Source organism: Pituophis catenifer, unplaced genomic scaffold (genome assembly GCF_029215685.1).
Source record: "Pituophis catenifer annectens isolate HBS135680 unplaced genomic scaffold, rPitCat1.0.hap2 SCAF_9, whole genome shotgun sequence".
Classification (NCBI taxonomy): Eukaryota; Metazoa; Chordata; class Lepidosauria; order Squamata; family Colubridae; genus Pituophis; species Pituophis catenifer.
Window position 1 is genome coordinate 15076278 of NW_027256889.1, and position 16378 is coordinate 15092655.

Genomic DNA, 16378 nt, shown 5'->3' on the forward strand with positions numbered 1-16378 from the left:
TCACTCGCACACACAAACACACACACACTCGTGGGAGAAATAGGGACCATCTTTTCTTCTATGAAATCTGAAAGGCAAATTAAAAAAGATCTAACAACAAGGACCTAAAGCAGGGGTGTCCAACCTTGGCAAGTTTAAGACTTATGGACTTCAACTCCCAGAATTCAACTCCCAGAATTGAAGTCTTAGAATTGCCAATCTCAGACACCCCTGTTTTAAAGTTATTTTCATTCTCTTCTAGCCACAAACCCTCCGAAAGGCACAGCCTGCTATGAAACAAAAGTTTAAGTGAAATAAGATTCAAGTGTGCAAAAAAACAACAACAATGGCTTGATCCGTACACAGCTGTTGGAATTGACAGCCTGTGATTCAACGGTGCCCTCTCTGTATATCATTGTGAATATAAACTAATTCTCTTCTAGTGCAAGCGGGTGTGTCATAGTATTAATCATCCAAGTGGTAATTGAACATTGATTGCTGAAAGCCTTAGCAAAGGGACTCTAGAAGCAGGGGTGAAATTCAGCAGGTTCTAACAAGTTCTGGAGAACCAGTAGTGGAAATTTTGAGTAGTTTGGAGAACCAGCAAATACCACCTCTGGTTGGCCCCAGAGTGGGGTGGGAATGGAGATTTTGCAGTATCCTTCCCCTGCCACGCCCACCAAGCCACGCCCACAGAACCAGTAAGGAAAAATTTTGAATTTCCCCCCGTCTAGAAGCCTTTGTCCTACCTCCATGTGATTGGAGACAAACCATCTGCCCAGAAGTGGACTAATCTAAAGCTTATCCCCATCACAATCCTATCCCCCAGGCTCGCCCACAAACTGAACTGTGCTAGACTTTGAAATATGCACGATTTCCCAAAGTTTACAATGCCATGTTCCAGTCAAAAATGGCTGAGCTAACAAATGCAATCAAGAGAGAAATTGAGAAATTCAAAAGAATGCATTTCCTTACAGAAAACCAGCATATAAAGCGTATGTATGTAGGGAAAGAAGGGACGCAGTGGCTCAGTGGCTAAGATGCTGAGCTTGTCAATCGAAAGGCCGGCAGTTCAGCGGTTCGAATCCCTAGTGCCATGTAACGGGGTGAGTGTTGTGACCTAGACTTCCTGAGTCATTAAAACACACGAGTAGTCCCAAGAACCTCTTTTACTGCAACAGCTATGAATTACGTTCATTCACAGCTGAGTCCCAATTAGTTGCAAAAAGTCCTTCGGGAGAAATCCTTGGGGTAATCACCAACCTTTATCTCCCTTGACACTCTGCCAAAAACCTACTTGGCAAAGCCACACGGATTCCAGAATCAAATAGAGATGCCGACTGGGAACAGAATTAACAACGTTGCTTTCCTGCAAAGGGTTTATACGGAATGGAGGAATAAGTGAGAATAACTGATACCCATGAATACACATTGGTAGGAGCTGCAAAGGGACACGGTGACTCAGTGGCTAAGACACTGAGCTTGTCGATCGAAAGATCAGCAGTTCAGCGGTTCGAATCTCTAGTGCTGCCTAACGGGGTGAGCTCCCGTTCCTTGTCCCACCTTCTGCCAACCTAGCAGTTTGAAGGCACATAAAAAATGCAAGTAGAAAAATAGGGACCGCCTTTGGTGGGAAGGTAACAGCATTCCGTGCGCCTTTGGCATTTAGTCATGCCGGCCACATGACCACGGAGATGTCTTCGGACAGCGCTGGCTCTTCGGCTTTGAAACTGAGATGAGTACCGCCCCCTAGAGTCAGGAACGATTAGTACATATGTGCGAGGGGAACCTTTATATTTACCTTTTATGTAGGGAAAAGATACAGTCAAAGATTCTTTACATTAGAAAAAAGGTTTTTGATGTGCGGTTAAGGGAAACGTGCAAAAGGATGCTTATGTGTTATTATTTTTTAAGTAACTGACAAACTGATAAAGGGACATGATGAAAGTATTCTAACCTTGGGAAGATGAGTAACCTGTCAATCCTGAAATGAATACATGCTCTCATCCTAGTTTTCTTTAGGGCTAAGATGGATCTTCTGTCAGAGGGAAGGACAACTGCAGCTACTTAGTGTTCCAGATTATATTGTTTTAATCTATCATGAATTCAGCTGGAGAGGAAAAGGTCCATTTATTATAGTGGTGAAGTTGCTGACCTAGAAACCAGGAAACTGTTTGTTCTTAGTCCTTCCTTAGGCATGAAAGCTAGTTGAGTGACTTTGGACCAATTGCCAAGAGATTGTAAGTTCTAGCCCCACCTTAGGCATGAAAGTCGGCAGGTTGACTTTGGGCCAATCACCAGGAGACTGTAAGATCTAGTCTTACCTTAGGCAAGAAAGTTGACTGAGTGAATTTGGACCAATTGCCAAGAGATTGTAAATTCTAGCCTCGCCTTAGGCATGAAAGTTGGCAGGTTGACTTTGGGCCAATCACCAGGAGAATGTGACTTCTAGTCCTACCTGAGGCATGAAAGCCATCTGGGTGACTTTGGGCTAACTGCCAAGAGACTGTAAGTTCTAGTCCTGCCTTAGGCATGAAAGCTGGCAGGGTGACTTTGAGTCAGTCACTCTGTCTCCAGCCAACTCACCTCATAGAATTGTTGTTATGGGGAAAATAGGCCAAGGAAGGAATATCAGACATGTTCACTGCCTTGAGCTACTTACAAAATATTAGAGATGGGATAAAAATATAACAAATCTAATAAATATTACGAATGAGTTATAATACAAGTAGTTCTTGGCTTACAACCACAACTGAGTCTGAAATTTCAGTTGCTACACCAAACAGTTGTCAAGTGGGTATTGCCCATTTTAAGACGTGGGGCTGGTATTTAGCCTATTGCCCCAAACAATCTGGGTCCTCATTTTACCCACCTCAGAAGGCTGGAAGGCTGAGTCAACCTTAACAACTGTCTTACTTAGGGATGGAAACTTTGCGTTCAGTTGTAGTCATCAGTCAAGGACTATCTGTATGCCCCCCTTCCCCAAAATGCATACCATGGAATTGGAAAGAAACGTTTTCAGTCTTCAGAGTTCTATTCAGGTTGCCATTGGTTTATCACATCCTTTTTCATGAGATTTTATACCGCTGTCCTTCCCTAGCCCCTCTGGGCGCCATCTCAGAGCCATAGAATACATTCCATCATTATTAGACCGTTCGGGGGAGAAGGGAAGACGCTCCCTGAATTGTCAATATCTCAGGAGCGGTAGGGAAGTTTTCAACAGAAGCTGTTTTATGTTTTCCCAACTATAAGTTGAATATATTACTGAAATAAGCCAGCTAATGCAAACATTATGTTATGATGGAGATAATACATGCTGCTGTTGCAGAGAAACTTTTCTGCTTCTGAAAAAGCTAGCCTTCCTTCGGCAACAGCAATTTAATGAGCATATTCATGAGAACAAGTAAAATTAGGTTACAGTCACAAATCTCTCTCTCTCTTTTTTTTTTAAAAGAGAGAGATTTATTCATCTTTTATTTATCTTCCTGACTTTATCTTTGTCTTCTCCTCCTGATTTATCCTACAAAAGATCAGCATCGTTTCAATCTTTTCATCATTTAAGCTCTGAGTATTGATTGGCCTTCTCTCTCTCTCTCTCATGACAGCTTATGAAATATATACAGCGAGTGTCTTTACTTCTGGTCTTTAACATTTTGCCGAAGTCTCACTGTAGGAAGAGGCTTCCTTCTGCAAAATGCTGAAAACAAGGGAAACAGTCAAACAAAGAAGCAAAGACGGGGTTGACGAAATGCGGGGAAGTAACTTTCCAAATATAGCAAAGCTTCAGTCAGTCAATCATCACCCACAGAATAAATATAAGTTCTTTTTTTAAAAGCCTTTTTTAAATATCAAAACAAGTTTATTAAAGGAGTTGAAAGATAAACCAAACTATAACAAAATGTGGAAGGTCTCGCCCAGGCATTGAGTCATCTGGTATGTCCCATTTGTACTGTGGCAGTGCAGTGGTTAGAAAGCAGTATTGCAGGCTAACTCTGCCCATTGCCAGGAGTTCGATCCTACACCGGCTCAAGGTTGACTCAGCCTTCCATCCTCCTGAGGTGGGTAAAATGATGACCAGATTGTTGGGGGTGATAGGCTGACTCTGTAAACTGCCTACAGAGGGCTGTAAAGCACTGCGAAGCGGTATATAATTCTAGGTGCTATTGCTATTTCATATTCCATCTCATCTGATGTCTCCAAATTCTTTAAACATGCTAGAAGAGGGGTGTCAAACTCGATTTCGTTGAGGGTCGCATCAGGGTTGTGTTTGACTTTGGGGGGCTGGGGTGGGCGTGACCAGGGTGGGCATGGCCAGCTTGATGTCACTCATGTCGGGGGCGCCTGTGGTGGTCCGGGTGCTCTGCCAGCAAAAACGGGCTCCCAATCAAGTTCCATTTTCGACTGGGACAACCTTCTGCAACTCTTTGCCAGAGAAAATGGAGCTTGGCAGAGCCGTATATGGCCTTCCTGAACTCTGTTTTCGCTGGCAGAGGCACCATGGGCTGTTTCCAGGGTGGCCCTGTGGACCAAATCTAAGTACCCCATGGGCCAGATCCAGCTCATGGGCCTTGAGTTTGACACCCCTGTGCTAGAAATCTTCTTTAGGTCCATTGAGTGAACCCAACATCCTTTCTGAATGCCTGAATGGATTATTCTTTTCCTAAGAGCATACACAGAACATCAGCATTGGAAGGAACCTTGGAGGTCTTCTAGTCCAACATCCTGCTCAAGCAGGAGACCCTATGCCATTTCAGACAAATGGTTGTCCAGTCTCTTCTTCAAAGCCTTGACTTTTGAAGGCGAGCTTTTCCACTGGTTGATTGTTCTCACTGTCAGGAAATTTCTCCTTAGTTCTAGGTTCCTTCTTTCCCTGGTTAGTTTCCATCCAAAACCTTCCATCCAAAACTTTCTGGTGCTTTGGAAAATAAGTTGACCCATTCTTCTTTGTGGCAGCCCGTCAAATATTGGAACACTGCTATCATGTCATCCCAGTCCTTCTTTTCACTAGACTAGACATATTCAATTCCTGCAATCATTCTTCATATGTTTTAGCCTCCAGCCCCTAATCATCTTGGTTACTCTTCTTTGCACTCTTTCCACAGTCTCTTTTCACATCCCTAGTGAAAATCTCCGAGGTGTCTTTTCACATGTATAGCTGCCATCCAAGAGGTCCATGGTGAACATACATGCAAGAGGAGCTGAGGAACCAGTAAATGAGAGGCCAAGGATATGGGAGACAACTTGTTATTGTTGTTGTTGTTGTTGTTAGTTGCGAAGTCGTGTCCGACCCATCGCGACCCCATGGACAATGTTCCTCCAGGCCTTCCTGTCCTCTACCATCCTCTGGAGTCCATTTAAACTCATGCCGACTGCTTCAGTGACTCCATCCAGCCACCTCATTCTCTGTCATCCCTTTCTTTTTTTGCCCTCAATCTTTCCCAGCATTAGGCTCTTCTCCAATGAGTCCTTCCTTCTCATTAGGTGGCCAAAGTATTTGAGTTTCATCTTCAGGATCTGGCCTTCTAAAGAGCAGTCAGGGTTGATCTCCTCTAGGACTGACCGGTTTGATCACCTTGCAGTCCAAGGGACTCTCAGGAGTCTTCTCCAGCACCAGGGTTCAAAGGCTTCAATTCTTTGGCGCTCAGCCTTCCTTATGGTCCAACTTTCAAAGCCATACATGGCAACTGGGAAAACCATAGCCTTGACTATGAGAGAACTAGCTACCATAAAAATGAAATGCTCAGTAGCAAAAGCAAGGCAAGGCAAGGCAAAATCTTTAGTTCAGCCACTGACTAGCACCAATTCATGTTAGAAAGATCGCAACCATTCCATTCTACAAACTATGAAAAAATAACCACAATTAGAATACTAGCACAAAGCTCATATTTAGCTATTGCTAAAATAAATATAAACATTTATGTATACCTACTTTGGAGAAAGGAACAAAAAATAAAGTTACATACACAAGCTATAACGTCATTCTAGTGTTAAAATCTACATGCAAAGTTGGAATTAGTAAACAAACTGTTTTTCTGACATTCTGACCTGAAACTGCTTATAGGTACTTAGTTTGGACAACAGCAGACAAAACATTCATGGACCACTAGGTTATGTCCCCCCACCCTTCATAGTAGGAGGTGTTTTACTTCTATATGGAGTGAATCAGTGGTGGATTGCTCCCGGTTCTGTCCGGTTCTTGCGAACCGGTAGTAAAAGTGGCGGGAGGCTCCACCTACCCGCCTGGACGTCATAATTTATGCGTGCTCCCATTGCAAACCAGTAGTAAGGGTATGTAGAACCCACCCCTGGAGTGAATCTTTCAGAAACAGGACTATTTACTCCAACATTTTCAAATTTGTTGCAGACCTGCATTTTTGTTGATTCTCCCTTTGGATGATGAGCATCTTTTGGGGGCGGGGAGGGGGTTGGGGGTTAGGAAAGCAGATGCAGCACTATCTGCCATTCGACCAACCTTTTGGCAGATACTCCTTTGAGGTTTAATAGAAGAGATCAGGAAGCGTAGAAGAGATGGGCAAATGATTACAGCCCTAATTCCTCTTGCAGCTCCTAAAAGGTAAAAGGTAAAGGTTCCCCTCGCACATATGTGCTAGTCATTCCTGACTCTAGGGGGTGGTACTCATCTCCGTTTCAAAGCCAAAGAGCCAGCGCTGTCCGAAGACGTCTCCATGGTCATATGGCCGGCATGACTAAACGCCAAAGGCGCACGGAATGCTGTTACCTTCCCACCAAAGGCGGTCCCTATTTTGCATTTTTTACATGCTTTTGAACTGCTAGGTTGGCAGAAGCTGGGACAAGGAACGGGAGCTCACCCCGTTACGCAGCACTAGGGATTCGAACCGCTGAACTGCCGACCTTTCGATTGACAAGCTCAGTGTTTTAGCCACTGAGCCACCGCTTCATGGGTATCAGTTATTCCCATTTATTCCTCCATTCCGTATAAACAATACTATGCCATATACACAACCCACAGGAGCACCAGAGATTTCAGGCTAAAACGCAGCCAGTGAATCACTGCTGTTTTATAGAAGCCTGCCAGCAGGCATAGATCAAAATCAAGGTGACACATCATCTCTAAAGAACGTGCTTCGGTTATGATGGCTCGAAGGTATTTTTCTCGTTCTTTTCCTGCCCCTCTCCCCTTTCCGGGTATTTCTTGGCAGTAAGATTCTCTGAGGGTGGCAAAATCAGTTTTCAGTGGCATTTTATATGCAGCTGGAAATGTGGTAGGATTTGATCAATGTATTTCAATGTATTTTTATAGAGAGATTTCACTATGGTGATATAGATTTTATTTCCACAATGGACCTGGCAGTGTCTGTTAAGGGCCAAGGAGCCTTTAGTTTTATGGAAGAAGTAGGGAATACGTCCTCAGATATTATTTTTGAGTGGGAACGATGTTGTTCTGATCCAGCTCCCCAAACATGACAAACCCTCTGAAGTTAACTCAAAGATTTTTTTATTAGGAGCGCCAGCAGCCCCGGCAAAAAGTTTCTCTCTCACCGCAGGCTAACAAGTCCAGCTGGCCAGGAGATGAATAATTGTCTGCCACATCTATTCATCTCTGCCCCCTGCCTTTTATCCCCAGAGCTAGGGTGGGGCTTCACTAGCAGCGGTGGCTCTTCGGTCCCAAGGACCGGCCCATAGATTTCCACTGCTCTTCTCTCCTCTGCCTTCTGCGCATCTACGCGTCAGCACTGAACCCAGCTGTTCCTCCTCTTCCTCATCAGCCATCTCCAGACGTGGGGACTGTTGACTCTCCATCTGAGGGCTGACGGACGGCCCAGGCTCTGCCTCTGTCTCTCTCTCTCTGCCAGCTCCATTTCCTCTTCCCCCTTGGAGCTCTCAGGTTGCCTTGATGCTGACCCTGACTCCCATGCCTCCTCCTCCTCTGATTCTGCTGCTGGAGGGGCTGGCCACAACAGATGTAGCCACACCTTTCCAAAATAAGGTAAAGGTTTCCTCTACTCAGTTGTGTCCAAGTCTAGGGGATGGTACTCATCCCCATTTCTCAGCTGAGGGAGCCAGCATTGTCCAAAGACGTTTCCATGGTCATATGGCCAGCATGACTATTTGCTGAAATTGCACAGAACACTTTTACCTTCCCACCAAAGTGGTACCTATTTATATACTTGGCTTTGCATGCTTTCAAACTGCTAGGTTGGCAGGAGCTGGACCAAGAGACGGGAGCTCACCCCATCACATGATGCTCAGGTCTCGAACCGGGGCTGTCAGCTTTCCAGCTGACGAGCTCAGTGTCTTTAAGCGCTGAGCCATCGCGCCCCCCTTTTCCAAAATAGCCAGAATCATTAAAAGCAAAATACGTTTTCTAAAGGAAGGCTCTTAAGACAAATTCCTTGTGTATCCAATCACACTTGGCCAATAAAAAATTCTATCTATCTATCTATCTATCTATCTATCTATCTATCTATCTATCTATCATCTATTTATCTATCTATCTCCCTACCTACCTACCTACCTACCTACCTAGGATTCTCCTAAGAAAGATTCTGCCAGGAATGAGTGCAAGTGATCTAACATAATATTTGTGTGGGTGTGCATGCAGATCAGTAGTGGGTTCCAAAATCCGTTGCTACCAGTTGCGCATGTACGTGCTCATGCATGCGCGCAACAGTTCTGCGCATGCCCACCTGTCCGGGTGGGTGGGAGGAGCCTCCCGCCACCGCCACTACAGTGGTAGCAACCCACCACTGATGCAGGTGTGCATTTTTTACTCATACACACACTCTCCAATATATAGTTTTGTAGATGAGATGCAGAGTAGCTCTAATCAGATGCAAATTTTATTTATTTATTTAATCAATTGATTGCCTGTTTTTCATTCAGGAGATCAAGACACTGTACACATGGCATTCCTTCCTAATTTTTCCCTGGGAGTTTGAGATTAAGAGAGATATTAATTCACATTCAACAGTGAGCTTCCCTAGTTGAGTTTGGACCAGAATCTGTGTGTACAGGTTGTCCTTGACGTACGACCATAATTGAGCCCAAAATTTCTGTTGCCAAGTGAGACAGATGTTAAGTGAATCTTGCTCTGTATTACGATCTTTCTCGACACAATTGTTAAGTTAGCAATATGGTTGTTGAGTGAATGTGGCTTGCCCATTGAGTTTGCTCGTCAGAAGGTCACAAAAAGGGATCACATGACCCCAGGATATTGCAGCCATCATAAATACATGCCAGTTGATAAGCGTCCAAATTTTGATCACATGTCCACGGAGATGCTGCAATGATTGTAAGTGTGAAAAATAATCACAAGCTACTTTTTTCAGTGCTGTTGTAACTTCAAACAGGCACTAAGCAAATGATTGTAAGTGGAGGACTAACTGTATTTATTTCAAATGTATTTATAAGATTCTCATATCGTCGTTTCAAACTTGCCAGAAATAGTTGGTCAGCACATGTATTCGAGCCATGATTTTGTGGCTTCAGGATCAGAGGTGAGTATCAGCAGGTTCTGACCAGTTCTGGAGAACTGGTAGCGGAAATTTTGAGTTGTTTGGACTGGCCCTGCCCCCATCTATTCTCTGCCTCCCAAGTCCCAGCTGATCGGAGGAAATGGGGATTTTACAGTATCCTTCCCCGTCTCACCCACCAAGCCACGCCCACCAAGCCAAGCCACACCTACCAAGCCACACCCACAGAACCGGTAGTAAAATTTTTTGAAACCCATCACTGATGATGGCTAATGAGCCAGAAATAGATCTATATAAGTCTCTCACCAGGCAGCAAGAGCTTGCTGGCTGCCAGAAAGAAAAAAGCCCAGAATCGAGTGGATGTGATTCCACTGAGCTATATAGATCCCAAGAACATTGGCATTAAATGAAAGGCTGGTTTTAAAAAGTAAAAGTGCCAACAGACCGAAGACAAACATTTGAAAAATCCTTTTCCTTTTTCTTCTCTCACTCAATAATGATCTTCTCCCTGTCCCCATTCTTGAATTTTTTACTCTGTCTAACAGGCACAGCGATGTTGGGCATTTGCGATTTGTCAGCCCATGACAGTTACGCCTAGTTTGTAACAAGTTTTGAAACTTCACACACATATACTTAGCCGTGGATTTATTCAGAAGGTCAGCAGTTTTTTTTCCAGGGTGACTGGAGAGATTTCTTAATGCAAACCTGGCCAAAGAGTAAAATAAATAAATAAAACGGTAGAAAACAATGATTTTTCCTCCCCAAAGGATTTAGCCCTGTGTTGGCACCTCTAATGGAGCCTTCTCAGATCAAGGATGGGTAAAGAAGCTATACACTGGCAGTAAAAACAAAGGAGTCTCTGCTTTCTTACAGCAATATAGTCAACATAAAAAGGTATCCTAGAACAGACTGAAAATCAGCTGTAAAAACAGTATCTCTTGCTGGAGGGACAGAATGTTTTCAGGAATAGGAAGGATGGATTTCAGCACCATATAAACAATGACACAGCCTGGGTGAAGCATCCTTTGCTGCTTACATCCTTCAGAAATCCAGAAATACATTAAATGAATGGTTTCCCCCCCTTTTTTAAATCAACTGATTAAAAGCACAAGGAGACGAGCACGGGTACCAAATATAGTAAATGACATGTGGATCAAATACTACTAGATGGGAGATTTTATTTATTTATTTATTTTATTTGTCAAACATGCATAAGATAACAGATATAAGTATAAGCATGAGTTGAATACATAAAATGAATACAAATAAAGGGAACATTAGGACAGGGACAGTAGGCACGCTGGTGCGCTTATGCACGCTCCTTAAAGACCTCTTAGGAGTGGGGTGAGGTCAACAGTAGACAGTCTAAGGTTAAAGTTATGGTGGTTAGGGGATGTAACCACAGAGTCAGGTAGTGCATTCCAGGCATTGACCACTCTGTTGCTGAAGTCGTATTTTCTGCAATTGAGTTTCGAGAGGTTTACAGAGATACAGAGGTCTGTATCTTTTGTGTGCTCTTGTATTATTGCGGTTGAAGCTGAAGTAGTCATTGACAGGTAGGATGTTGAAGCGGATAATTTTGTGTACTATGCTTAGGTCAGACTGAAGGCGGCCTAGTTCTAAATTGTCTAAACCCAAGATTTCAAGCCTGGTGGCATAAGGTATTCTGTTGTGAGCAGAGGAGTGGAGGACTCTTCTCGTGAAATACCTCTGGATATTAGATAGCACAGAAGAAAGGAGAAACGGATAAGGGTGAAGAAGCAAGCAAGGGTATTTGGTGAAGAAGGCAAGCAAATTTAGGTAAGGTGGGTATCAGGTTGTCAGAGAAGCAAGGAAAACAAAATTAGAATATGTATCTGGAATGTATCCTAGGAAATGGCAGTCATTTATGCTAGTTGACCATTTCTCTGCGAACGTCAGAAAGGTACGTCAGAATTTATAGCTAGTCAGAACTTAAACTCTTCATGTTCTCCTTCAGCATGGCCCTCTCTGATAAGTCAGCTTGAATTTCTTCTTATCTCTTGCCTTCACATTCTTTGTTGGAGACAGATCCATGTTTACATTCTCAGCATTCCTGTGCTCCCCTTCAGATTATGTCCGCCAAACTAGACTGTTACAGATTAACAGAGTTGGAAGGGACCTTGTAGGTCATCTAGTCCAACCCCCGCAACTACACCATTTCTGACAAATGGCAGTCTAATCTCTTCTTGAAAGCCTCCAGTGATGAAGCTCCCACAACTTCCAAAGGCAGCTTCTGTTCCATTGGTTGATTGCTCTCACTGTCAGAAAAGTTCTCCTTATTTCCAAGTTGAATCTCTCCTTGATCAGTTTCCATCCATTATTCCTTGTCTGGCCTTCAGGTCCTTTGGAAAATAGTTTGACCCCCTCCTTTCGGTGGCAGCCCCTCAAAAATTGGAACACTGCTATCATGTCTCCCCTGGTCCTTCTTTTCAGTAGACTAGCCATGCACAGTTCCTGTAACCATTCTTCGTAATCTGTAATCTTCTAGACATTAACTGAGCCCTGATTCCAGGAAAGGACTCAGGAGAATCAATCTTTTCTGTCACTTGACTTCAGTCAAAACACATACCACTGTTCAATTCCATTTTACCTCATGTTGTTTTGCTGGTTTAATAAGAATGTATGTACGTATTATTGTTTTTTTTTTGCAAAGAATGAGCCCCAGTGTCATCAGCAATTTATCTCATTCTCCTTATCTCCTCCCTCTAGATACACCAAGTTGAAAACTGCCACCAACATCTATATCTTCAATTTAGCCCTGGCAGATGCCTTGGCAACCAGTACTCTGCCCTTCCAGAGTGCTAAGTATCTGATGGAGACCTGGCCATTTGGGGAACTGCTTTGCAAAGTCGTCCTCTCCATAGACTACTACAATATGTTCACCAGCATCTTCACCCTGACGATGATGAGCGTAGACCGGTACATTGCCGTCTGCCACCCAGTCAAGGCCTTGGATTTCCGGACCCCGGCTAAAGCGAAGTTAATCAATGTTTGCATCTGGGTTCTCTCCTCTGTGGTTGGAGTGCCTATCATGGTCATGGCTGTCACTAAATCTCAAGGCAAGTGGTCTGCCGTTCAGTACCAGTCACTTCCCCAAAGACCACCCAGTCTGGGCAATGATCAGGATGTGGTTCCCACTGCTAAATTGACACAGACCTTTGGCGTACAAGGACTTTTTCTGTCCTGTAGTAGCGAAGGAACTTCTATTCTATGAGCCTCAGTGGCGCAGTGGTTAGAGTGCAGTACTGCAGGCTAGTTCTGCTGACTGCCGGCTGCCTGCAATTTGGCAGTTCGAATCCCACCAGGCTCAAGGTTGACTCAACCTTCCATCCTTCCAAGTTGGTAAAATGAGGACCCAAATTGTTGGGGGCAATAGGCTGACTCTGAGAAGGTTGTAAAGCACTTTGAAGTGGTATATAAATCTAAGTGCTATTGCTATTCAGTTTATTTCTCAGGGGTGATTCCGTTATATAGGAAGCAGGCTTACCTATGAGGCTAAGGGAGGAATGTTCATATTTTGATAAAAAGTTGGTTTTGTAAATAATGCCCCTCCGTGTACAGGTAGTCCTCGACTTACAACAGTTCATTTAGTGACCGCTTGAAGTTGCAACATCATTGAAAAAAAGTGACTCGTGACCATTTTTCACACTTATGACTGTTGCAGCATCCCTATGGTCACATGATTTGCATTGGGATGCTTGACAACCGACTCACATTGATGACGGCTACAGTGTCCTGGAGTCATGTGATCGCATTTTGTGACCTTCTTGTGACAAGCAAAGTCAATGGGGAAGTCAGATTCACTTAAGAACCATGTTAGTAATTTAACAGCTGCAGGGATTCACTTAACAAAGGTGGCAAGAAAAGTCATAAAATGGGGCAAAAAGTCAAATTTCTCACTTAACAACATGAATTTTGGGCTCAATTGTGGTCATACGTTGAGGACTACCTGTACTGTCTTGGAAATTATATCAAGAATTCTATGCTCATTCTTTATTCCTGTTCACACAACATATTGAAATGGGTTGTGGGGTAGGGATAACAAAAGCATACAAACTCCAAACCCCAGTCAATTAATCCAGACAGAAAAAGGGTTATTTGGGGCTAATTGAATATCTTCCTGATCCCATACAAGCTACTAACTTGATAGGTAGCTGTCCCTGAATCTTTGTCAACTGAGACAAAGTCCTAGAGAAGCCCTGTGAAAACACAGTTGCTCTAGGCACTCTTATCTCAATGACTGGTTTGTTTTGTACTTTCTCCCAGTCTGCATCCATAAGGACTTATGACAAAGGGTGGAAATGATGAGAGAGAGCACACACTCCTTCCCAACTATCAATAGTCTATTTAAAAAGGAAAGTAGTGGAAGGAAGCAATGGCCTTTCCTTTTAACCTCCATTGTAGTGGTTGAGAAGACTAAAAGCATGGATATTGTCCAACTGATCTATTCATCCTGGATTGTGTCCTACCATAAAGGTCAATTAATTGACTAGGAATATACTCCCAATGTTGGGAATGGATGGGATGGTCAATTAATTGACTAGGAATATACTCCCAATGTTGGGAATGGACGGGATGGTCAATTAATTGACTAGGAATATACTCCCAATGTTGGGAATGGACGGGATGGTCAATTAATTGACTAGGAATATGCCCCCAATGTTGGGAATGGACGGGATGGTCAATTAATTGACTAGGAATATGCTCCCAATGTTGGGAATGGATGGGATGATAGAGGAAGGATGAGATGGTTAGATAATGTCTTAGATGCAATGAACATCATTTTTTTTTTTAAATTTGATTTATATGCCACCCTTCTCCGGAGACTCAGGGCGGCTTACAATGCGCTAAGCAATAGCCTTCATCCTTTTGTATATTTATACAAAGTCAGCTTATTGCCCCCACAACTGGGTCCTCAATTTACCTACCTTAGAAAGGATGGAAGGCTGAGTCAACCTTGAGCCTTGGCGAGATTCGAACCTGCAGTAATTGCAGGCAGCTGGTCTTAATAACCAGCTTAATAACAGGGTGCCTGTTTGAGCCCTGGGCTACACTAACAGCAGCCTCAACCCTGTCCTGTATGCTTTCTTGGATGAGAACTTCAAGAGATGTTTTGAGCAAATTCCAGGAGGCAGTGGAGGACAAAGGGAGGCTTGGTGTGCCTTGGTGTCCATGTGGTTGCAAAGAGTCAGATATGACTTAGTGACTAAACAGCAACAACATCCTCCCAAACTCCCATCAACAAAGCCACTAGTCAGTGATGGTTGATGTCAAAAGGGGCTCTACTATGCGATGATGTGCTCCTATGTATAAGAGAATAGCAGTTCTGTTGGCCACTAAGTTATGGTCCTCCTGTTTGTTCATCTCTCATGTTCATACTCTTCTTTCTTTTATTCAGGTGGCATTACAATCTGTCTCCTTCAGTTTCCTGAACCTCAAATATACTGGGATACGGTTACCAAGATCTGTGTTTTTATCTTTGCTTTCTTGGTTCCCATCTTGGTCATCACCATCTGCTATGGGCTCATGATTCTCCGCTTGAAGAATGTCCGTCTCCTCTCAGGTTCCAAGGAGAAGGACCGCAATTTGCGCCGTATTACGCGCATGGTGCTCATTGTGGTAGCAGCCTTCATCATCTGCTGGACTCCCATCCAGATCTTTGTCATTGTTTGGACTCTGGTTGGCATTGACAAGAAGAACCCTTATGTCATGGCCAGCCTGCATTTTTGTATCGCCCTGGGCTACACCAACAGCAGCCTCAACCCTGTCCTGTATGCTTTCTTGGATGAGAACTTCAAGAGATGTTTTAGAGAGTTCTGCCTCCCGTTCCGATCACGGATGGAGCAGAACAGTTTTAGCCGGGCTCGGAACAGCACCCGAGAACGTGTTTCTACCTGCACTCCATCAGAAGTTCTTCATAAGTCAGCATGACTAGACATGGACAGCCACAAAAGAGGTTTCAGCAGAGGAAGCCAAGGGGAAGAACTACACTCTGAAATTACCCAGGTCACCACCACAGAATTCTAGCCTGAACCTGATGCAGGAGCCATTCAGGAAAAGGCACCACCACAAATCTGGTGAACCTTTCAGAGTTCTTTAGGACATCACTCTCCAAGCTGATGCACTGGGACTAACAGTTCTCCAAATTCTTATTAAGCACTTCCAAACACACCTGGAGGACCACATATTTGGGGAAAGACACACTAGGGTTCCCCCCCCCCATTCGACCTATGACAAGCCCAATTTCCGTTCTGCAAAATGGTCTCCGTTTGTCAATTGTTATATGGCTGCGAATTTCTTAAATTTTAAAAAAAATCTTTACATTTTTTTGAGTGAAGTCTCAAAGAGGCATTCAATGAATGCTGTGTATGCACGCCCATTCATGCCCATGTGTACATATACATTTTTGGATTTCTGAAATCAAATGCCTTCAAATGGTTTGAAGAACTCGCAGCATCCGTTCCTGCTTCACCGAAGATATTTTTACTTTGGCTTTACCAATTAGTGTCTCGTTGATGGCTTCTTCCTCCCTTCTCTCACCAGTTACCTGCATTTGACAAACCAGTATCAAATCCTCTTTTACAGTTGCGATGGTTCAATGGAAGCATCCCAAAGTAGCTGAATGGGATGTTTTAAGAAGCCATGCATTTGTAAACCAAACTTTCCAATGGCTACGAAATTTAGTTATCCATTCAGAGAAAGAAAGAATAGCCTTTGATTTGTAAAGTTGGAGCACTCAAATCTTGGCCTCTGTAGCAACCAGGAAAGCAATGAACCGAAGATACAAAATTCTGCCATTAGTGACTTAATCTCTATGTAATCGGTGTTATTTGGCAGTGCAGGTTAGATTCTTGTGGATGTCATGCCTCATTCAGTGGTGTCCCTTCTATATTGCTTCTCAAAAGGTCAGGAAAAGAAGGAAA

General features: G+C 43.6%; 1 protein-coding gene across 1 annotated transcript in view; it reads left to right on the forward strand.

Annotated features, from left to right (window-relative positions):
• The window catches only part of OPRD1 (opioid receptor delta 1), a 30621-nt gene extending 15235 nt beyond the window's left edge, over positions 1–15386 (forward strand). Inside the window, exons 2-3 of the mRNA XM_070949369.1 lie at positions 12165–12514; positions 14854–15386. Of these exons, the coding sequence (XP_070805470.1) occupies positions 12165–12514; positions 14854–15386 (883 nt within the window). The remainder of the gene's footprint in view (positions 1–12164; positions 12515–14853) is intronic.
• The last annotated feature ends 992 nt before the right edge of the window (positions 15387–16378 follow it).